The following is a 24842-nucleotide window of genomic DNA, read 5'->3' on the forward strand; positions in this document are numbered from 1 at the left end:
GGTATAGGTTACTGAAATGGAAAGAAGGGTCCAAAGAACCTCCAGTTACAACTTTATAGCTTAGAACGAGAGAGAGGTCTTTGTGGAGTCAGCATGAGAGTGAAAGTGAAAGTCATTCAGCCATGTTCCCCTCTTTGTGACGCCATGAATTATACAGTCCATGGAATTCTCCAGGCCAGAATACTGGAGTGGGTAGCCTTTCCCTTCTCCAGCGGATCTTCCCGACCCAGGAATCCAACTGGGGTCTTCTGCATTCAGGCAGATTCTTTACAAGCTGAGCTGCCAGGGAAACCCAGCATGGCCTGAGTATTTTGACAATGCGAGGTTCAGCTGTCTTAGATACGGTACAGCTCTTTGCAGGGCGGGGGAATGAAAGGGGCAAATGGATTTACAAAAGTGAATGATATATCCACAAGTTAATTGATAACATAATGTGTTATTCCTAGGGAGCAAGTGAGACTTTCTTTTAGGTTACTGGAGAATTATATAGAACTGCAACATTATATTCCAGGAGAAATGTACCCAAAGCAGCTTTTAACTGTCCTTAAGCATTTGATGGCTATATAATGTAATCAGCCTGTCATCTGTCACTTTAATAATTTACTTATAGCTGATACTGGCTTTGAATTTTATTTAGTTCAACATTTTTGAGTGAGCTTTTTGCCTTTTTCATTATCATAAGTATTGGAAATACAACTATTAATAAGGAAAACAATGCTTTCAAGGTGTGCTGTGTTATCATTACCTATTTATCAATCCCAATTCTTTCATGTCATACTACACTAAATTCCAAACACAAGATTCCACAGAGCTTAGTGGAATTTTGTATGGGTACTGTAATATAAACATTGAGCAAATACTAAGCAGGCTAAGGCAATTTGAAATATAAATATGCAGTACATTAGTGGGAGTTACCCCTGTTGCTCAAGGTCAATATTAATTGTTGCTAGAGTGAATAAATACTTTTCTGTTTATTCTTGTATAATGTCGCATTATGTAAGACTCCCTATTGGGTCTTTACAAGTGTTTGATTAAATGGTTTTTTTAAGGTCTAGAACACACTACAGAAGTAGCTTTTGAAAATATACCCAGTCTGAGAAAGGGAGACAAAAGCTTCTATGTTCAGGGAGTGTGTAGCTTCTGTAAAAATCCTTTTAATTTGTACACACAATGAGTGGTGGCAATGTATTATTGTTATGACAGTTGTTTGGGTGATGTCATTTGTTCACTCATCAGACAGCTGGGCATTTTGAAAATCTATTATTGTTTTCTGGCAGAAAGCACAGAAATAGGAGCAGTTATGCTTCAGAAGGGACCTTTCTGTGTTTAACTAAAAACATTTTATTTATAAAAGTGGATGTTTTCCTTATCTTTAGTCATCACAAATTCTTTTGTCTTATTTTCCATTTTTTCCATCCATCCTTTTCTGCAAATGTAAAATTATAATCATCTTATCCCTCAAAGTGGCTTTTCTTTCTGCCTTCTCTAGATGAACGGTGCCGTCTTCTGCTCTGTTCTCATAAGGCAGAGATCTGTAAGTCATCTGAGATAACTTTTTCCTTCTTGATCACCAGGTTCTGCTGTTCTTCTGTAGTAACCCTACTCTTTCTCCCTGTGTCTGTTGCTTGTTTCCATGATCAAGCTCTTACCATCTCTCTCCTGGAGTTTTGTAACTCTTGAAACTGCCTGTTCACCTCTGCCCCTTTCCCATCCATTCTCCACAATAGCTGCTGGTATAACCTACCAAAGAGAAATTTGGATTTTGTTACTCCTCTTTAGGGGGCTTTCCTGATGGCTGAGCGGTAAAGAATCTCCTGGAAATGTAGGAGATGCAGGTTACATACCTGGGTTGGGAAGATCCCCTGCAGGAGGAAATGGCAGCCCACTCCAGTGTTCTTGCCTGAAAAGACCCATGGACAGAGGAACCTGGCAGGCTATCATCCAAAGGATCACAAAGAGTTCACATGACTGAGCACACAACACAATACACTCCTCTTTAAATCCGTCAGTGATTCCCATCACATTGCTCATGAATCGGAGTTGGACCTCAGTTTTCAACAGTCTAATTTAGAATGTAATACTTCTAAGGAGACAGACAGTGGTTCAAACAAAACTATTTTCACTATTTCATTTCTGCCTATTCTTTCAGAAGGCTATAATGATAAAGGTATATTCATTTTTTATATTAAGAGTTACATCTTTGGCATATAGGAGCATAGATGCTCACATTCTGTAAAACAGGACTGGTTATTGGAAGCTCTCTGTTTCTCTCAAGAGGTATCAGACTTGGTGTTTATCATTTCCTTTAGGGGCTTTACACTCTTCTTTTATATGCATTAATTCCTAAGAGAGCTATAGTATACCTCAATGTGTATCATATATTATTATTTTAATAATTTTATTTATTTTTTTTTATTTTAATAATTTTAAACTTCATATAAATAATGTACTGCTGTATAATGTATTCCTCAACTCTCTTTGATCTGCATTGTTTGTGAGATTCATCAGTTCATCATGTACGTCTAGTTCATTTATTTTCACGTGTGTATAGCACTTTCACTGTATGAGTATACAACAATGTAAGCACTCTCCTGTAGATTTTCATTTCATCCACTTCCCCACCATTTTTCTGCTCTCCATGACCTTTTCAGATCAAGCTCCTATGCTACTGGCCCAGTACTTGAGAGTAGGGGTCGTAAAATTGATCTTTGTGATTGCTATTAACTCTCAAATGTTTAATTGTTTTTGGTAGGTTGCTTGTCTTTAAAATGAATGTCTCTGTTGATCAACATTGGTATCTGGTTTGGGCATGAACAGGGGTATAAACTCTCTTTCGAAATTAGCAGAACCTCACCTCACATAGCAGGGCTGTCTGCAGTAGCAAATGAGATCCTTTGAAGCAAATGTCTTTCCCTTCTAGCTGCTCAGGGCCCTGGGTGGCATGTGGTTTCCCTACTTGTTGCTTGACCAGGAGATTTTTATTTTTTGGCTGCAGTGTGGCATGTGGGATTCCCGACCAAGTATCAAACCCATACTCCCTGCATTGGGTGTGCAGAGTCTTAACCCCTGGACCGCCAAGGAAATCCTGACAAGGGGCTTTCTAAGTCATCCATATGGCTTGGCTTCGGAAGACCAGTGAGGGGGGAATAGGCTCCCGTAGTGGCGTCCCTTAGTTTCTTAGAGTTTGTGCATGCCATTGGCCCTTTGCCCTCTAATCCAGTGATTCTCAAGCTTTAGCCTACATCAGAATTGTCTGGAGGGCTTGTCAGTTGCTGGGCCTCACCCCGAGGTTTCTGATTCAGAAGATCTCGGGCTGGCTGTGAGAATATGCATTTCTAATAACTTCACAGCGAATGCTGATGCTGTTGTTTCTTGGCCATACTTTGAGAGTCAATCACTGCTCTCCACCAACATTTCCCAGTCTTTTAAATGTTATTACTTTTTTTTTGACTCATGGACTCCTTTAATATTAATTTATAACTTACATCACTACTATAAAATCATTTTGGAATTTCATAATTTTTACATTTTATAAAGAAAGGCTTTAAGTTAAAAAATAAATTCTATCAGCATAGTGTTAAGCATTGTGGTTATCTAGAGCCTTGCTGCAAAAGTGTAGTCTCTGGACCAACACTCCTGGGAACTTGTTAGAAATACAGACTCTCAGACTACACCCCAGGCCTAATGAGTCAGAATCTGAACTTTAACAACATACTCAGGTGATTAGTATGTACATTAAAATTGAACTTGGTGATCTAGGGCTCACATTAACTCTAGTCCTAACAATATTAAAAAAATAATAAACACTTCAAGTTTTAACATTTAACAGGTAGCACATGTTTCGTTTACTTTCATTTTTCAAATTTTTCTCATAAGAAAAAGCATCATTTCTTTGAAAATAAAAATATGTCAAATTTGGTTTGGGGCTCAAGTGCTGAAATTTAATGTTTTAAAGCACAAGAATGGACAAAATTGTATTCATGACCTGATGTTTGGAAATATTATTTCTTGTACCTACAAAAAACAACAGTCTTATTTTGATGACCTTGATGAAATAATAGATTTCTCAATGCTACTTGCAGTAATGGCCCTGCAAATAAGACCTTATGAGTATGATGAGTGTTTTCCCCCCAAAGTGAAAGCTTAATTGGATATAATTTTTGTTATATTTATTATTTTCCATTTTTCTTAAAGTAGTCATTGAAACATCTTTCATCAGTTCAGGATGATGAAAGTTTAGGAATAACAGTTTAGGAATCTAGAGAGAATTATTTTGAGGCAGATTAGCATAATTATCGTTTTATAACATTATTTATGTTTTAGTATCATTGTTCAATATACCTCTTTTCTTTAAACAGCTATCTATGGGAATAATAATACCAGAATACCATTTAGGGTTGGTACATCAGAGTTTTTTAAATGTTGACTCCTAGATGTGTGCCTGGAACATAGTATATTTTACAAAAGTGACTGTGTCAACACCGTCTTCCTCATCTTCCTCCTTGTCTTATTCCTCTTCATCACCTTTGTTATTTCTGTCCACAGCAGTTCAGGGTAGAGAAGTTTAATTACCCTCTGGGTAAAGCCAAGGACTAGACTGGACCCAATACAGAATCTTCAGCTATTTATTTTTCTAGGCAGGGGAGAATGATATAGAGTAGAGCTATGGAGAACTATAAAATAGTACTAGGTTCAAATAGATTGTAATCAAAGTTTGAGTCTCTGGTGGTTCTTAGTGTTATTTACTAGTTTTTTTTTCCTGCTAGTCATTTGATATGATAGCACTTCCTAACTCTTGTTCACTGCGGTCATGTGACTGCTTCAGGCTGCTGAATTGTGAGCAGAAATTCTGTCATTGGTTGCCTGGATAAGATCCTCCAAAGCTCTCTTGCCCTCTGGCACAGTGACTGGTTATTGTTAGGATGGTGGCTGCTCTGACAGCTTGGGCTTCTGTGTGATTATGATATGTGGAACACCCAGTCTTTGTAGCATCATGTATGTAGCTACCAGTATATATACCCTATATACCTATATACCAGTATATATACCCTGCCAGTATGTGTAGCGTCATCAAGGATGTTTTGAACTCCTGAGATTACTTCAGCATTACATAGCCTGAACTGGATAATACAGATTTTTTTTGATGAGTCTTGAGAACTAAAATTATGGAAGTGGGATTAGGAGTGAGCTAGATTCACAAAACTGTGATACTAGGAGCCGAGAACCAGAGAGGGTCCTGAGGAGTGTGTCACAGTCTAATGTCAGTACAAGCTGGGGACACAGTGGAGGGAGTGATTGAGACCTCAGTCTCAAAAGTATGCAAAACCAGTTACATCCATTGTGAGACATATTTGTTCCACCCCTGGTCAGTGTGAAAATAATAGTAATATAAAAATTAATGTAGAGAATAAAGACATAGGAACCTAGGGTTTTGGAAGAAGAATCACTTTGAAGGGCTTAAAGATTGTTCAGTATCCAGAAAGTAGTCACTTTCTTCATTTCCTCCTTATTATATGTGTTCACATCTGTCCATGGTTACATGCCCTTATCTGCACGTATGCATAATATTTTTATCAACTCTGTTTGTGATAACAAGTCATTGCCTTCCTTGGTAAATCATCCCCAGGAAGGCCTGTCTGGATACAATATTTAAAATTACAAAACTTCATCCTCCCCACTGCTCTGCTCCTATCACACTCTTGAAATTGTAACTACCAACTGTTTTTTTCTCCATAAAGCTGAGCATTTTCTTAAGTTTACTTATTTAATGTTTGCTGTTATTATTTGTCTCTCCCCAACTAGAATGCAAACACCACAAAGAAAGAAAACTGTTAAATCCATTTTATTTACTGAGAACAGCACCTGATCCATAACAATATTGGTTGAATTGCAATACATTAATGAAGGGAAACAGGATGGTGATCTGGGTGCCACCAGCTGCCTAGGGTATCCAAAAAGAGAGGCTAAATCTGCTAGGACTTTGTGATCTCAACCACATTTTAAATCGCAGTTTGATTCTGTGGCTCTCATTCCCTAGCTTTTAAAATAGTTCCAGTCAAACAGAGTTAAGCTTCTTGAGAAATCCTTAATATGTTTAAAGACTGAGTTTTGAAAGTAGCACAAAAAGTGGGAAAGAACATGGACTTTAGAGATAAACCACTTCATTGTCACCTATTAAAGTGTGACTTTGGGCAAGTTACTTGCCATGGAATGTAAACTTTACCAAATGTAATATTAGAATCAAAAGTTCTTTGTATGGACTAAAAATTACACATAAAGGTATGTGAAAGCGGTTAGTGTACAGAAGGTACTGCTTTGTTTGAGTCTCGTCCCCTTCCTCTCATTACCAGAAAAACAACTTTTCTTCCTTTTTTTTGGGCCACACTATGTGGCTTGTGGGAACTTAGTTTCTGGAGCAGGGATTCAACCCCAGCACCAGGAGTGAAAGCTCCAAGTCCTAACCACTGGACCCCAGGAAATGGCGCTTTTATCACATTTTTACTTGACATTATTTTACGTATTTTCAATTTAGCTCTAATTTTTATTCTAACTGACCTTTTTTGTTAGATTATTTTAGTAATCTATGGTAAGCTAAAATTTCACAAATATGTACAAAAACCCATATATAGCATCACCGGGGCATGGGTTGGGGGGACTGTTGGGGGTGGTCAGAGTTTCCCTGTTTTTTACATGAAAGAAAAATATCTTTGTCTTCATCATGTTGTCATACAACATAGCATCCTCAACTAGTTGACATTTTAGACTTTAGAGCTGGAAAGAATCAGTTCTTTCCTTCTCCATATTAAGTCATTTGTCTGGTAAATGGCAGGGTAAAGGTAAGAATTCTAATTGACTTCTTGCTCAGAACTCTTTCTACCATATTCTCTCATCTAACTGAAATATAAAATTTGAATATTTTTATTCTCAACATGATAATGTTGACACAGACTTTTATCACGTATATTTAACTTTTTGAATAGGTGACACGGGCTTTGGGTACTAAAGGGTATACATGGAAGACTTCCTTAGCTCTGCCCCCAGCTATTACTACAAAAGGCCACCACTGCTCTGTGCACATATCCATCATTTTACGAAATGTGAACTTTAATGTGCTTTGCTTTTTTTGCTTAAAAATGTGAAAGTTATATATATAGCTTCTTAGAGCTCCATAACCACCTCTTCTTGTTCCCACATGTCATTAGTTAATTTTGACTAAAGATTATTTTAGTCTTTTGTAAAGATTATTTTCTTTAAATTTATGAACAGGCTCTTATTGAGTACTATGTTAAGCACTATTTCAGGGCCTTGGAGTGGAGGAATGAACAGGATAGAAGAAAACCACCATTTTCACAGAGCTTAGTTTCTTGGTTTGTGATTGGTGCTATGATAGGGATGCAAATAGTCTCTGATAGACAAGAAGAGGGACAAATGAATTTCTTCAGCCAATGATCAGAAGAAGCTTTAAGGAAAAAGCAGAAATTTATGTGGATTTTAAGTGATGGGTAGAAATTCAGGAAGAACTGTGAAGAAAGAATACTATCACAATGTATTAGCATTTTATGTAGCTGTTGTTTTGCATGGTAGCTCTTGATGTTCTGCATTTAAAGTTACTATCCTTGAAATTTTGGTAAATTGATTTCTCTTGGAAATGGCTTCCTTACTTGCAAAATAAAATTGTGTTAGAAATCAATTTCTGCTGATCTCCCAATTCTTTTGCTCCTAATTGGTTTATTTGAACTAGATAATGAGGGTTTTTATAGATGACTTTCACGTATTTGACCTTTTTCATACAGTTATAAATGTTTTCATCTTTGTTTTACATTTTTCTTAAAATTATATATGTTTACCTTGTAATTGGGGCTTCCCTCGTGGCACAGACAGTAAAGAATCTGCCTGCAAGGCAGGAGACCTGGGTTTGATCCTTGGTTAGGAAGATCCACTGGAGAAGGGAATGGCTACCCACTCAAGTATTCTTGCACAGAGAATTCCGTGGACACAGGAGCCTGGCCAGCTATAGTCTGTGGGGTCACAGAGTCAGACAAGGCTGAGTGACTAACTGAGCGACTAACACTTTCACTTTCATGTTGTAATTAACTACTATTTGCTTTAATGCAGTTGTGTGCTTACAGCAGAGGTTGTCAGCCTTACTACACACTAGACTCATTTACAGAGTTTTAAAAATTGCCAACATCCATTGTATCATAGAAAAAGCAAGAGAATTCCAGAAAAATATCTACTTCTGCTTCATTGACTACGCTAAAGCCTTTGACTGTATGTATGACAACAAACTGTGGAAAATTCTTAAAGAGATAAAAATACCAGACCACCTTACCTGCCTCCTGAGAAACCTGTATGCAGGTCAAGAAGCAACAGTTTGAACCAGACATGGTACAACAGACTGGTTCCAAATTGGGAAAGGAGTGCATCAAGCCTGTATATTGTCACCCTGTTTATTTATGTGCAGACTACATCATGCAAAATGTCAGGCTGGATGAAGCACAAGCTGAAATCAAGACTGCCAGGAGAAATAACAGTAGCCTCAGATACGCAGATCACAGCACCATTATGGCAGAGAGTGAAGAGGAACTAAACAGCCTCTTGATGAAGGTGAAGGAGGAGCGTGAAAAAGCTGGCTTAAAACTCAGTATTCAAAAAACTAAGATCATGGCATCTGGTCCCATAACTTCGTGGCAAATAGATGGGGAAACAATGCAAACAGTGATAGACTTTATTTCCTTGGGCACCAGAATCACTGCAGATGTTGAATGCAGCCATGAAATTAAAAGACATTTGTTTCTTGTAAGAAAAGCCATGACAAATCTAGATGGCATATTAAAAAGCAGAGACATTACTTTGCTGACAAAGTTCCGTCTAATCAAAGCTATGGTTTTCCCAGTAGTTATGTACAGGTGTGAGAGTTGGACCATAAAGAAGATTGAGCACCCAAGAATTGATGCTTTCGAATTGTGGTGCTGGAGAATACTCTTGAGAGTCCCTTGGACTGCAAGGAGATCAAACCAGTCAATTCTAAAGGAAATCAACCCTTAATATTCTTTGGAAGGTCTGATGCTGAAGCTGAAGCTCCAATACTTTGGCCACCTGATGGGAAGAACTGACTCATTGGAAAAGACCTTGATGCTGGGAAAGATTGAAAGCAGGAGAAGGGGACGACAGAGGATGAGATACTTGGATGGTATCACTGACTCAATGGACAAGAATTTGAGCAAGCTCCAGGAGTTGGTGATGGACAGGGAAGCCTGGCATGCTGCAGTCCATGGGGTCTGGGACTGAACAACAACAAATGCTGCTGCTTATGCCTCGCCTGGGTCTAGGGTGTGGCCGGGGTACCAGGATTTTCAAAAGGCCCCAGGTGATTTTACTTTGTAGCCAAACTTCAGAAACTATTGGGTTATTTCAGAGGTAATTGAAACATGCTTCTCCTTTTGGAAAGAAGGTAGCCATGGCATTGTCTGAGCGATGTGATCAATCTGTCATCTCAAATCTCTTGTTTAGAATAAAGTGAAATGGTGAGAATTGAATGGCAGAATGAAGTCCTGGAATTTGTTAGAGCACTTTTCTTGTTATTCACCAAATCATAAATGGAATTAAGTGTATCAACATACAGAAAACTAAGATCATGGCATCTGGTCCCATCATGGGAAATAGATGAGGAAACAGTGGAGGCAGTGTCAGACTTTATTTTTTTGGGCTCCAAAATCACTGCAGATGGTGACTGCAGCCGTGAAATTAAAAGACGCTTACTCCTTGGAAGGAAAGTTATGAGCAACCTAGATAGCATATTAAACAGCAGAGACATTACTTTGCCAACAAAGGTCCATCTAGTCAAGGCTATGGTTTTTCCAGTGGTCATGTATGGATATGAGCGTTGGACTATAAAGAAAGCTGAGCACCAAAGAATTGATGCTTTTGAACTGTGGTGTTGGAGAAGACCCTTGAGAGTCCCTTGGACTGCAAGGAGATCCAACCAGTCCACCCTAAAGGAGATCAGTCCTGGGTGTTCATTGGAAGGACTGATGCTGAAGCTGAAACTCCAGTACTTTGGCTACCTGATACGAAGAGTTGACTCATTGGAAAAGACCCTGATGCTAAGAGGGATTGGGGGCAGGAGGAGAAGGGGACGACAGAGGATGAGATGGCTGGATGGCATCACCAACTCGATGGGCATGAGTTTGAGTAAAGTCAGGGAGTTGGTGATGGATAGGGAGGCCTGGCGTGCTGCGATTCATGGGGTCGCAAAGAGTCAGACACGACTGAGCGACTGAACTGAACTGAACTGATGGAGAGAATAATTTTAAGGCCTTTAATTCTTGTGTTGTTGGAGGAAGGAATAATAGTTCTTGTTTTGTGTGCTGTGCTTAGTCACTCAGTCTTGTCCAACTCTTTGAGACCCCGTGGACTGTAGCCCACCAGGCTCCTCTGGCTATGGGGATTCTCTAGGCAAGAATACTGGAGTGGGTTGCCATCCCCTCCTCAAGAGGATCTTCCCAATCCAGGGATCGAACTCTGGTCTCCTGCATTGCAGGTGGATTCTTTACCGTCTGAGCCACCAGGGAACTCAAGAATACTGGAGTTGTTTGCCATGCCCTCCTCCAGGGAATCTTCCCGACACAGGGATCGAACCCACGTCTCTTGTTTCCTGCATTGGCAGGTGGGGTTGTTTGTTTTCTTTTTTTACTACTAGTGCCAGCTGGGGAGCTCAGTTCTTGTTTTGAGCCCTACACAGATTGAATTTGTGAGCCTCATTATTTAAGTCAGAAATGAATAAATCTGCTTTTATGGCCTATAACAATTATTGATTTATTGTTAGTAAAGTTAGGCAAATATTGTTCTTAAACTCTTGTTGCCTTCGTCACCTACTTTCAACGTAATAAGCACTCTGTTACTATAAGAGATCTTTGTTTACTCCAATAACAAGGTGCTGGATAAGGACCTGTAAACTCAAATAGTTACCTCCCTAAGGTATCAGACTTTCCAGAGAGAAATCAACTGAACTTTAGACTACTCCTTTCTTTTATTCTGAAAAATGATCCAGTATATTTCCAGCTTGGAATAGGGATCTATTATCAGGTTAGGGGTGTTTACTGTGATTTCACTGTTTGAGGTATCATGAATTCCCAGAATATTCCCGTATCTTGCAGTATGGACTGCAGTAGAGTCACAAGCTTCTTGTACATCTAGACAGTATATTAGCATGCAGCCTGAAAATAGTGGAGCTCAGTGAATAGAATGATCAGACAGAATTAGGTTCAAAACCTAGGTTTTCTTCTTATAAGATGTTTTAACTTGATTTAGTTAACTTGTTTAGCCTTAATTTCCATATCTGGGATACTGGGGGAGATGAGACCCAAGTTCCAAGTTTGTTAATCAGGTAAAATAGTTTAGATTCTTAACATAGTACCTGTCCACAGTTGGTCTGTAATAGATATTTCCCTAGTTTTGATTTTGAATTATTCTAGAGAATTATTGTAGTGAAAATAATTCCTGAAAATAAATTAACTTCTAAATTTTCTTTAATAATTAGTCTTATTTTTAATGACTGTTGGGAGTGATGTATGAGTCACATTTTATTTAGCTGAATTTTCAAATACTTCTGAATTTCTCATAAACCTGATAATCTTTTGATAAAGATGTTGATATCATACCTTTGTTTATTGTGACAGGTTTTATAACTTTTCATTATATTTGGAGACGTTTTATGTTCAAGATTCTTGATGTATGACGGGAGAAATTAGAAAGCTGATAGTACAGTATAGTGTAGTCAGGGTACAACCCCTAGGTTCATACATACTTACATAATGAAAATAAAAGTGAAATGTAATACAGGCCATGTTGGGGCATGGCCACATCTAATTAGTTCATTCATTGTAAAATGTTTTATTGTGTTCCTCTGTGTCCCCAAATAAGATCATTTTGGTAATGACTCCTCCTATTTTCTACTTTTCAAAATTGTTCTCATATTTAAAGGCATAACTCAAATGTGATCTTTTTTATGTAGTCACCCCCTCCCCTGACGCACACCTTAAAAGGGAATTTCTTTTTTCTCCATTCTGTCAGCCTGTGACCTCTGCCCTGGCCCTGGCACTTATTTCACCATTTAATATTAAAAGTGGAGCTGTAGCTAGGTTTCCAGGCATTCAGTTGAAGGTTGTATCGGGTCCTGATATCAGAGAGGTACTATTTTAATCTCCACTTTGTCACTTACTTTCTTTGTAAAGATTTGTCCTTTCTGAGCTCAACGTATTTACCTGTTGGAGATAAAAGCTTCTACCTTATAGTTTTGTTGAAAGATTAAGTGGTATAAGTGGCCTGAGATAGAAAGTGTTCAATAAATGGTAGTGAATAATGTTAATGTTTTTCTTGTTTGTGTAAATCATGTTATTTACTGTATGTAAGCATGTTTCCTTTAGACTGTGTTCTTCTAAAAACAGATGACTGTTGCTTGGCATTTTGCATAAGGTTTAATAAATCAACTACATTTGTTTACTGACTACATTAACTTTGATCTTTACTTGACTTTTAAAAAGAAGAGTATTGACATATATTGAAGAAAAAATATGAGTTGTTTTCTACATACCTTTGTTTTAAAATTCCTGCAGGTACCTTCTTATCTCATATAATTTCAGTGTCCTGAAATCTGAGGATTCCACCGAGATAATATGATAGGAACTTGCAGTGATTTGGAGCCATATCCTACTTAGACTAATGCAGGTCTTCCAGGTTTCCTAAGAGCTAGTGCAGCAACACACACTGCTCGTTGATCCGCACAGACAAGAATGCCGTCTCTGCCTCAGGAAAGAGGTAAGCAGCGTGATTTAATCATGTGGACATGCTATATAGATCTACATTTTATAGGTCATCACGGGTAATCTTTCCAAGAATTAAAAATCAATTGGGGACCCTTAAAGAATAAGAATTTATACTTTTACCTTGTTGGGGGGCGGAGCATTTGTGTTCTCTGGTATGGAGTTCTTATTATTTCAATGATATTTGGTTGGTTTACATTTCTTTTAAAGTTATTCAGGGACCTACTCCCCTGGATCTGAATACGGAATTGCCTTATCAAAGCACGATGAAAAGGAAAGTCAGAAAGAAGAAAAAGAAAGGAACCATTACAGCAAATGTTGCTGGGACAAAGTTTGAAATTGGTAGGTCTCTTCAGAATAGTGATATTTTCATAATTGTTGGGAAAGCTATTTGATGTTAACAACAATGTAAAAATTAAGAGATAATTTTCTTCTATATAATGGATTTCTGAATGCCTTTTATAGAATTTTCTTTTTTATGACATATTTAACATGTCAATAACCAAATAGAACATCAGTGAAGCTCAAGAGCTCTAGGTATTGAGGAGATTGGATTAAATGTATATAATTTTAATGCTTAGTTTTAAAATCAAGTATAAAGTAATATGAACAGTAAAACACAGTGGTTCTAGCTTTAATTTTGAAATACAGATGTGATTAGTTAGGACAATTATGTGAGTCTAATGAATTTTTCACTTGGGGCTAAAATTATTTTTAACTTTTAATATTCATTACTTTGTAAATAATTTTAAAAACAGATTAAAAAATATTACATGTACACTGAAAACTGCAGAATTTGAGGTTCATATTAAACAATGAGAAACTGACTTAAAAATAGTGTAAGAACATATTTCTCTGTTTGCTTTAAAAATAATTTGGATGATACTGTTTCTTTTTATTTGTATAATTTATTTTTTACATGTAAGCGGTATTTGCAGTGGAGAGAATAGGTAAGAATTAATTGCTTTAAATTAAGATATTCTTTCCCAGCATTGCACTGAGAAACTCATCACTACTACAAGTACTCAAATAATCTTCCTTTTTAAAACAAATAATTTTGCATTAAAAGAGTTGAGGAAAACCATATGAATCTCAAGGATATTAATTATTCTTACCCTTGTTAATCTTTGAGAGTCACATTTCCACTTACAGTATTTCACCAAAGTTCATCAGCAATCAATGGAATATTTAATAGGAATTGAGGTCCCCTAATACTCTGTTCTTCACAGGAAAAACTTCAAATTAAGTTAATGTGGGAGAATGAGATGTGAGTTATTTGCAGTGTATTTTCTAGCATGAAAAAACAAGAGTAACCATTGTCAAAGTGATAGATGGGGCAGTGTTAACTTCCCAGCTTGTTTGCTTTTAAGATTGTGGTGGGATTTATAAGGAACTTGATCTCGAGGAGAGTGTTTTTAGGTGTAGTTCCCTGTCACTACCAAGGACTGAAGTTGCATTAGCCTTCTTCATGCTGATTCCAGACCTCTGTGCCGAGCCTGCTCAGTTGTGTTTAGCAAAATCCCTGCTCGGTCAGACTTGGAGACTTGGACCAGAGACTTCTGGGAGAAAACAGAGCAAGTATAGGGGAGGGAAAGAGACAGTTGGCCATGGGTCCAGGAGATAATGTTACCTTGCTTTCCCTTATTTAACCTAATGATGTGCAACAGATTACTTCTTGTAATTTAACTACTGCTCCTTTGACAGGTTGGATTATGTAATGAAAGATGATTAAGCCATAGTCAGGACACTTGCGTTTTCTCCCTGATGTTGCCTGTTTCCTCATGTAGAATACTTTAACCACTACTAATTTTACTATTAATGCTTTTATAACCCTGGACCAAATATTTTCACATGAATTACCTCACCTAGTCTTCCAGATAACCCTGTGAAATACGCTGTGTTACTCCCTTGTTGCCGCTTTCTCTGACTTTCCTTGCTCTAATAGTGAATTTGAAGTGGCTAATAGCCATGAGAAAATAAATAAGGAAAAATAAAAATAATAAAATTGAATGAAGCTTGTGGCTGATCAGAATATAATCTGCATTCCATGAAATTCTCTATAGTTAGAGATGTGTCTGGATTTGACTCTGAGCTGCCTAGCAAGCAAAGCTAATAATTGCAAATAATCAGGTATAGAATACGCAGCGCCCAGAAGATGAAACCATACTGGTTATTCAAAGGAAATGCAATGTGTCTATTCCTGAGTCTTGGGAAAAATTTTTCCCATAATTTCTCATGGAGACACATTGTGGAATAGTGAACTACACTGTCATAGTAATCCTATAATTAATATATGATGAAACTTTATTACTTTTTAAAACACCCCTTAGGCACAGTTGAATAAATGAAAGCTCAGTGAGAACAACTTCCTCAAGGTTGTACAGATGGCAAAAGTAGAACTTGAACCTGAATGAATTTGCTTCCAAATTTAGTGTTCTTTTTACTATATCATACTGCCTAAATAAAATATGAATCAAAATTTAAATTGAGTAACATTAAAGTGTCCTCTATCTAAAATTCAGAGAGTTGTTATATGGATTCCTATTTTTAAAACTCCTGAACAGCTTCTGAAAGCTCTATGGGTCAAGGCAAAAAAAAGAAGTAGGCCAAGTTTGTGAGGAACGCGTATTTGGCAATTTTTATTAAATGGGGACAAGACAGATTGTAGAAGGAATACTTAATTATGCAAGGAGAAATGTGAGAAAAATGATTGGTGTGGTTATCTCTGTTTTACCAATAAGGGAATTTGGTTTGGTAGAAATTATATATTGAGGCGATTATTTCAGTTCTTTTTTTAAGAGAACTCCTAAAAGACTCAGCTGGTAAAGAATCCACCTGCAAGGTGGGAGGGGGGGATCGGGATGGGGAATACATGTAAATCCATGGCTGATTCATGTCAATGTATGACAAAAACCATTACAATATTGTAAAGTAATTAGCCTCCAACTAATAAAAATAAATGAAGAAAAAAAAAAGAATCCGCCTTCAATGTGGGAGACCTGAGTTCAATCCCTGGGTTGGGAAGATCCCTTAGAGAAGGGAAAGGCTACCCACTCCAGTATTCTGGCCTGGAGAATTCCATGGACTGTACAGTTGATGGGGTTGCAAAGAGTCAGACATGACCGAGCAACTTTCACTTTGTTTCACTTTCCTAAAAGGCCAGCATTTAAAAGCATGCATTTAGACTTTGGCTGCTAACAACCTTGTATTTGGAACTGACATGTTAAAGGAATTTCTTTTCTATGCAGTGGAGGATGGTATACTTAAAAGTATGCCAAATGATTTCTAAAATTTCATTTCAAACCAAAATATGAGTAAATAGCTTAGCTGAAAAACAGTGACAGTTTAATTCCTAACATTATTTTTTTTTTGAAGTTCAACTCTTTCAGTTCTTCAAGCTTTGAATTTTATAGTAAGAGAGATTTATATAAGACTGACCTTACAAATTTGATTTTGTGAATTTAGAGAAAGAATGGATTATTTCCACCATTGTTATATATCTGAATGTTTCCATCCTCTCCAGCTCACGTTTACATTAATACCCGCATTTTAGTAGTTCATTATACCCCCTCTGTCCGCAACTACTGCCAGTGTCATTTCTCTCATCAAGGTCTTCCTAGTGATTTCTGAGAGGCCTGGGACAATGACTTGCATGTACTTGGGACCGTGTCTGCTTCTGAGCTGCAGTTCTGACCTAGACATTGTTTTCTGCTTGTGAGCCAGTTAAAAGAACTTTCCCAGGCTGTGTCACTACGGTCTTTCCCCTCCCCATGAGCTCTAGATGACACAGAAGCTCCTGGGCCTCAGGATGCCAATGCTGCTTGGTAGTCTGAGGCAGAGAGAGGAACAGCCCTTTCCCCAAATTTGTACTGTATGTTGTCACCTGGGCCTTCAGAACAACCCCAAGTTTTATCAAGCTGCTCATGGAAAAAAGTAGCTTCAGCCCAACAGTCCTCTCCCTAACCTCATTTGTCTCCAGTCCCTGTCTTCTTCTATTATTATGCCTGTGTTCCAGCTATTATTGCATGAAAAGCCGGTTCTGTCTCCATGATCAAAAAGAAATCAGGAGTCCCTTGGACTTGAGACCAACTGGTATCTGGTCATTAGTTTCATACTTGAGCCAAGTATACTTAGTTAACCCCTTTTTGCTATATCTTCCTATCTATGGGCAATAAAAGGAAAGTAGGCATTGAAACACTCCTGTCTAGTTACACTGTTATATTAAGACTCCAAATTCTATTGGAATCCAAAGTTTATCCTAAGTATTTCTGATTTTATTCTAAACTTGAAATACATGGGAAGAAAGATATTAATATGTTTATTATTATATCCAGTATTGTGGAATTTATAAAGCACGATTTTCTCTGAACATATTTTTTGTGCTTAGGATTAGAGGGTCGGAGCTGATGGGAAGGACAGAGTTTCTAGATCTCTACTATAATTCTGCTTTATTATTTTGTATCCTATGTCAGTATAACCGACTTGGTTTTAACTGCTAAAAATAATTTGAATTAGGGAGGTGGAAAGTATAGGGTGGGTCTGATGATCAGGGACTATTTTTATCCTTTCTTTTTGTACCTAGCCCAAGGGCATGAAAAAGCCATAAAAGTACATTTTCCTGAGTCGAGGTGTTGTGTCGGCTGTGTGTGTGTTTTCACTGAGCTATGCATAGTCACTAAGCTCTTTAACAGCGTTGTGTGCCTGTTATATCTCAGAAAATTGAAACTAAGGATTTTGGGTGCCAACTAAAAGCAGTTCTCTGTTGCTGTTGAGTATAATCTAGCCTTAGATAATTCACTGTACCTAAATTAAGATTATGCTATAACTAATGGAAATTTTACAGATAAAATCCTGTGAGCTAAAATTGATATATATATATATATATATATATATATATATATATATATACATATATAAGATTTTCACGATGACTGTGTTTCAGAAGCATTTTAATTTTGGTTTAACTTAACTGTTTACTTGCAGTGCGTTTAGTAATAGATGAAATGGGATTTTTGAAAACGCCAGATGAAGATGAAACAAGCAATCTTATATGGTGTGATTCTGCTGTTCAGCAAGAGAAGATTGCAGAGCTGCAAAATTACCAGGTAGGAAATTAATCATGACGAATTATTGGTCAGTAGGAAAATTCTATGAATTCCATTATAGTTTTCTTTAGGTAAGGTTCTTAATATGTTGACACATTAATTCGTTTCTCCCTGATGGCCCCGATGGATCAGTGAGTAAAGAATCTGCCTGCACTGCAGGAGACACCAGAGATGCGGGTTGGATCCCTCTGTTGGCAAGATTTCCTGGAGGAGGAAATGGCAACCCACTCCAGTATTCTTGCCTGAATGGGCTTCCCCAGTGGCTCAGCAGTAAAGAATCCTCCTGCCAATGTAGGATACACAGGTTTGATCCCTGGGTTGTGAAGATCCTCTGGAGAAGGAAATGTCAACCCACTCTAGTATTCTTGCCTGAGAAATCCCATGGACAGAAGAGCCTGGCAGGCTACAGTCCATAGGGTCTGGAAAAGAGTCAGACACGACTTAGCGACTATACACACAACACAATTTACCTGACTAGCCTGTTGCCTGAAGACTGCGTCCTTTCAGATTTAACTTTAAGCTCTTTCCATCTTTAAGGAAGAATTGATAGAGGAAAGCTCTTCCTAGGCTGGTGCTCTGCATTATACATACAGATGAACGATGTGGAATAGATGGCATAAAGGCGTCTGAATACAGCCATCCCTTGTAATGTCAGCTATGTGTAATTTGCCTTCATTATTTTATTACTAGAATGCAATACAAGTAAATTAAAAAATAAAAATGAAATACATGGAGTTTTAGGCTATTAAGATTTTGTATAGCTCTCCTTTACCTGTTTTTGTAGTGACTTGTACAAAATTGACTGTAGACAGCAAGTCCATTTTCACCAGTTTTTTTAGTCTTTAGTCTCTTACTAAAAAGCACTAAACACAAAGGATGACTGTAACTGTATCATAGTATAAATGAATATATCCATTAGGTCAATGAGAATATTAATGTTTACCTTTTTATTTTGCAGAGGATCAACCATTTTCCAGGAATGGGGGAGATCTGTAGGAAGGATTTCCTAGCGAGAAATATGACCAAGTAATCTTCATTTTCTTGTAATAGAGAAGACCTATTAAAAATTACATAGTGCTATCTTTAACAAATTAACATTGATTTGAAATGGGATTTCAATGGAAGAGATAGAATTTCAGAGCTGGAAGGGTCTTAAAATTTTCCTGGTTCTGTTCTTTGACTTTGCAGAGGAGGTAATTGAGGGTCAGAGACATGAATACCTTGTGTAAAGTCAAAGTTAAGAGCAGAACTGGAGTAGGATCTTGGTCTTCAGAATTTCAGGGTTCTTTTCACTGCAACTTGCTATCTCTCCAGCAAAAGAAATTGTTTGTTTAAATGTAAGAAGTTTTCTGTATATAACATTCAATATATGCTCACTTATTTTCAGTTAAACCTTGTACAAACTAATTTGTCACATTTTATCCCTCATGTGGATGTGTTCAGAATACTGGTTACTGAGCATCTGATATGTGCGAAGCACTGTAATAGGTGCCTGTGTGCACACACGTAGAACACATGTATATGTGCCTACTCAGGGCTACATGCACAGATATTTATTTTGGAGACCATTATTTAGAGTAATAATATGCCTTCATGGGAAAAACTGTTAACAGGTAAAGTGTTGTGAAGAATATATTACAGAATTTTTCTGCAGTTTATATTTCTGTTTATTAGATTTTTTATTTTCAGGAAGTTGATAAATTGAGAAAAAAATATGAAAAAGAGGATTCTTTCACAGATGAAGGTTAGGAAGATGCTTGTAATTCAAGAAATATTAGTATTCATCCATGTGAAAGCTTATAATCCATTCACACAACAATATTTTTTGCATGTCTATTATATGCCCTTGAGACTGCTAGCTTTGAAGTAAACAAGTTAATTAAAGCCTGGTTTCTGCCTAGAACTCACATTTTAGTAAGAGAGGAGCACTGATGCATAAATAGTTTGGTGATGTCACATTCGAGGTAGAGACTGTGTGACAAAGAAGGTGAGAGATTCTTTATGAGACAGCAGGGAAGGGTTTCTGGAGAAATTAAATTATGAGGTGGATATTGAAAGGAGTAGAGGAGTTCACCCTTTGAGAAGAAGAGAAGAAAATTGTAGGCAAAGACAACAGTGGGAGGAGGTATAGGGAGACTTAAATCACATGATATGTTTGGGAGAACCTCAAGCAATTTTTATGGTTAAATAGGATATTGGGAGGCTCAACCTCAGATGATGCTGGAAATAAATGTAAAGACTAAGCTGTGTACACTGTATTATTGTATTTTGTTTAATCATTTAATCATTGTTTCTTTAATCTCTTTACTCAACAAACATTTCTGCCTGTCCTGAGAGAAATGAGGAGCTATTTAATGGGCCTCAGCAGAGAAATAATCTGTTTTAGATAGTTTTGGTGACACCATAGGATAATGGATTCAATGAAGGTAGGACCAGAGAGTGAAAGCCCTGGAAGAGATGCTTGTCATTATCTAGTTCAGAGAGATAGGACGAATGGGGAAGAGAAGATGAATCTGAAAGATACAAAGAACATGGCATTGCTGGGACTTGAAAACTCCTCTGATGTGAGAATTGAGGGAAAGGGGGCGAGAAGTCTCCAAGATTCTTAGATTTCTGGATTAGGATGTTATGTGGAGGGTGTGATTTGTTAACATAGGAATTACAAGGATGGACTTCAGAGGAATGGGAATGAACCTCTAATTTGGACATGTGTTTCTTTTAAGTCATTTGTTTCCATTTAACACATTTATTAAGTGTCTGTTAAGTGCCAGGCATTGTGCTGGGCTCTGAGCACGAAGTGATCAAAAGCAGAGTTATGGCTTTTACAGCCTTGCATTGCAGTTGTGACAAGTGCTATGAAGTAGAAGTATGTAGTCCTAAATTGGTGCATAGTGAAGGACTTCTAACTTAAGGAAACTTTGGAGAGTTTCCCTGAGGAAGTGATATGGAAGCTGAGATATGAATGATGAGTAAGAGTTTATTGGTGCAGATGGTATGTAATAGCCTTCTGGGCAAGAAGGATAGTATGGTTCTAAGTCCTGTGCTGGGAGAAAACATGGATAGTCTAGATTCTGAAATAAGGCCAATGTAGCTGGAGCACAGAGAGGTTCATGGGGAGCAGTGGGGGAGATTGGTTCATGAGTGATTTTTCAGGATGACAGTCTTTATCCTAAATGCCACAGAAGAGAAGGGGGAGATGAAGTTGATAATATGACCAAATTTGCATTTTTCCAAGATCCTTCTGGCTGCTTTGTAGAGAACAGAAGTGTTATGGCCCAGGAGAGGCAAGAGGATTAAATGTAGACCCATTAGTAGGCTATTGCAATTAGGCAGTTTTCCATTCTGTAGAATCCTTGCAACTCTCCTTGAGGAAAAAAAGATCTTCTATTAGGTAAAAAGTGATGACCAAGTAATATTAAAAATAGAGTTAAAAAAAGCATGTTCACTATCATTTAGTAAATCTATGACAGAACTCTGAGCAGAAATTATTCCAGTATACCAAATTCCTAAGTAAGACTGCTTGTCTCTTTTGAAGCTACATATTTTTATATTAAATGATTTGTGCTAGATCACCTAAATTGAATAAAGTATTTTTCTTGAATATATGTATGCTTGGATTTTTTTCAAATGAATAAATGGTATTATTCATAAACACTTCATGGTTAGTTTTAAATGTATTGTTCTATTAAAGGTTTAACTTAATCTAATTTTATATTATTACAAATTTATTTATAAAAGTATGAATACATGTAAGGGTGTTGGAAGCAAAAATGGTATTGTTATTGTGCTTCCATTAGATTTGTGTGTGTTTGTGTGTTTCAGACCAATCAATGTTAGCCTATTTTGTAGTGAGGTTGTTTAGCTGGTTGGTTTATTTTGGATTTGATAGGTGGAGTTGGTGATATTTTTCTTCTTATAGTGGAAACATAAATTTTTTTACAGGGTTCTCTTGAAAGAGCACTTGAAGTATAACTGTATGACCTTCTAGTCATGGAGTCCAGTGGCTTATATATTCCACGCTCTAGTATTACAAAATGGCCCTACTTCTGTGCACATTGCATACTAGGGTCCCATTTTAATTTTTACTAATCTCGTTTGGGAATAATATTTGCGCATCTATAAAAGACTTGCATACATTTATAAAGAAGACTTTTTGAAACAATCAGATTTTTCTTTAATAGATAATAATTTAAAATATTTCTATTGATTTAAAAATTGTCATTGAGAAACAATCAGATTTTTCTTTAATAGACAATAATTTAAAATATTTCTATTGATTTAAAAATTGTCATTGAGAAACAATCAGGTTTTTCTTTAATAGACAATAATTTAAAATATTTCTACTGGTTTAAAAATTGTCATTGAGAATCAGTGTGTATGAAATAAATAGCATTTGGATTAATCAAAAGCAAACATTTTATATCTAGTATTGTATCAATATCCCTAAGTTATATATCGTATAGGTAGCCTGATTTATAGCAAATGCAAAATGTCAGGACAAACATTATAGCAATAAAAACACATGTGTAGGTAGATAGTAGTTCATATAAGCAAAACCTCTGCTGGCTCAGAGGCTTCACTGGTTTTCTCACAGAAGTAGTAAAACTCAAAAAGTACTGGGGTAAAAGGCAATTTGAAAATTCCTCCCTGTGTATGACCCAGTGAACTCCAAATCATCTTTTAAGGGGCAGTGTGAATGACACCTGGCTGTGAACCATATTGACCACCCTCATCCCAGAGCCACATTTTACCTTGCCTTATATAACTTTTTTGCGGTTATCACATTGTATTTAATTAATGGCTTGTCTGTAAATACCTTAGAACCAAGACCATGTTAATCCTCAGTGCCCAATATATAACATATACTCAAACATTTGATCTATTAATATGTAAATTAGTACATAGGGCAGAAATTCTTGTCTGTTTTTTTCACTACTATATCCTTAGTATCTAGAATAGTGCTTAACAAGTAGTAGGTGATTAATAGGCATTTTAAAAAATGAGTCAGTGAATGGATCAATAAATGAAGAAATGGAGGGAATTTAAATCATTGTAGTAAATATCAGTAGCACAGAGAAAGGAAGTTTAGACAAGTTGGAATAGAAAGTACTTTTCATATTATCTCTAATTTATAGAATGATCAAGTCCCGGCCTCTGGATTATGCCTTTGTTCCTCGAACATGGATCTTCCCTGCTGAATATACACAATTTCAAAACTACATGAAAGAATTAAAGAAAAAAAGAAAGCAGAAGACTTTTATAGTAAAACCAGCTAATGGCGCAATGGGTCATGGGTAGGTATTTTTCATCTAGAATACATAAAATTTTTAAACAATTGGGAGAAAGACTAAATGTAGGCATTTGCTCATGGTTGAGTTCTAATATGAAAAAATAATAAAATGGATTCCTAATTGTTGCTTATTACACCTCTTGGATGTATAGGGTAATATTTTTCATCAGATTGGGAGATTTCCAGCCATTAATTCTTCAGAGTATTTTTTCCCCTTTTTCACCTTTTGAGACTGCCTTTATGAGCATGTTGATATTATTAATATTGTCTTGTAGGACTCTCAGGTCAGTTCATTTTTCTTTTATTTTTACTTTCTTATTTCTCAGACTAATCTCAATTGATTTATCTTCAAGTTTGCTGATTCTTTTCTGCCTTCCCAAATCTTATGTTTAACTCCTCCAATGAATTTTTGTTTCAGTTACTGTACTTTTCAACCTCTGAATTTCTGTTTGGCTCCCACCCACATTCCCCACCACCTTTGAAATATAATTTATGTCTCTACTGCTATTCTGCCTTTGGTGAGATATTATTCCTGTGATTTCCTTCCGTTCTTTGTACATGATTTCCTTTAGCTCTTTGAGCAAAGTTAAAATAGTTGATTTAAATAATTTATTGTCTAGTAAACAAAATATCTTGATTTCTTTGGGTATAGTTTCTATTAATTGAGAATTTTTCTTTGTATGGGCCATACTTTGTTTTTTTTTTTTGCACGACTGATGATATTTTGTTGAAAACTGGACATTGTGAATATTGTAATGTAGCAACTTTGATAATTAGATTCTCCTCTACAGGGTTTTTTATTACTGTTTGTTCTAGATGTTGTTTATTTGTTTAATGACCTTTCTGAAACAGTTTTGTAAAGTCTCTATTCTTTATTGTGTGTGGTCTCTGAAGTTCCTGTTCTGTTAGGCCAGTGGTCAGCTGTAATTGTCCAATCTATTAGTATTTGAACAGAGATTTCTATGAACACTTGGAACAAAAAAATTCCCCCAGTCCTTGCAGATGGGGTTGTGTGTGTGTGTGTGTGTGTGTGTGTGTGTGTATGCAAGTTGTAGCATGCCTTCAGTGCTCAGCTAGGCATTTGCAACTCTGCCTTAGCCTTCACTTCCTGCTTATACAGAGCTTGATGGTTACCTAGGGCCTTCTCAAGTCTTTTCCTGAGCATGCATTTAACCCTGGGCATGCATATGGGCTTCTAGAATCATAGAAATAGTTCAGAGCTTTTCAAAGCCCTTCTTCCCCAAAGAGTCTCATTCCCCAGTCTTTTATCCCAATCTTTTCAGTTAGTCTGTCATTTCCCCCAAACATTTGTTGTCTTAGGCAGCAGGGACTAATACATCTGTCTCTAAATGTTTATCAGCATTTGTCTCCCATCCCCCTCCCCCAAGTAGCTGCCTCAGCACTGGGAGAGTTCTCAATTAGACAAGATAAAAGCAAATCCTTTGAGATCCTCCAGGGAACCCCCAAACTGATTTAAACACATGGACGAACAAAGCAACCCCAAGAATAGGTCTGTTCTGCTACCTCTAGAATCAGTGCCTATAGTAGGAACAGGGGCTGCTGCTCAAGGCCACTGCTGAGCTGGGAGATGGAGTGGTACCGGAGTAAATTAAAATGCAAAGA

General features: G+C 37.0%; 1 protein-coding gene across 4 annotated transcripts in view; it reads left to right on the forward strand.

Annotated features, from left to right (window-relative positions):
* Positions 1 to 24842, forward strand: part of TTLL7 (tubulin tyrosine ligase like 7) — a 157933-nt gene that overhangs the window by 48094 nt on the left and 84997 nt on the right. For 3 of the 4 annotated variants that reach the window (XM_043460860.1, XM_043460861.1, XM_043460857.1), the window contains exons 2-6: positions 12618 to 12819; positions 13035 to 13166; positions 17808 to 17929; positions 18888 to 18955; positions 23065 to 23223. In XM_043460860.1, coding sequence (XP_043316795.1) covers positions 12795 to 12819; positions 13035 to 13166; positions 17808 to 17929; positions 18888 to 18955; positions 23065 to 23223 — 506 coding nt within the window. In that variant the 5' untranslated portion in view covers positions 12618 to 12794. Of the gene's footprint in view, positions 1 to 10609; positions 10670 to 12617; positions 12820 to 13034; positions 13167 to 17807; positions 17930 to 18887; positions 18956 to 23064; positions 23224 to 24842 lie in introns of those variants that run through there. The other variant, XM_043460859.1, reaches the window with a different exon arrangement.

Source organism: Cervus canadensis, chromosome 2 (assembly GCF_019320065.1).
Source record: "Cervus canadensis isolate Bull #8, Minnesota chromosome 2, ASM1932006v1, whole genome shotgun sequence".
Classification (NCBI taxonomy): domain Eukaryota; kingdom Metazoa; phylum Chordata; class Mammalia; order Artiodactyla; family Cervidae; genus Cervus; species Cervus canadensis.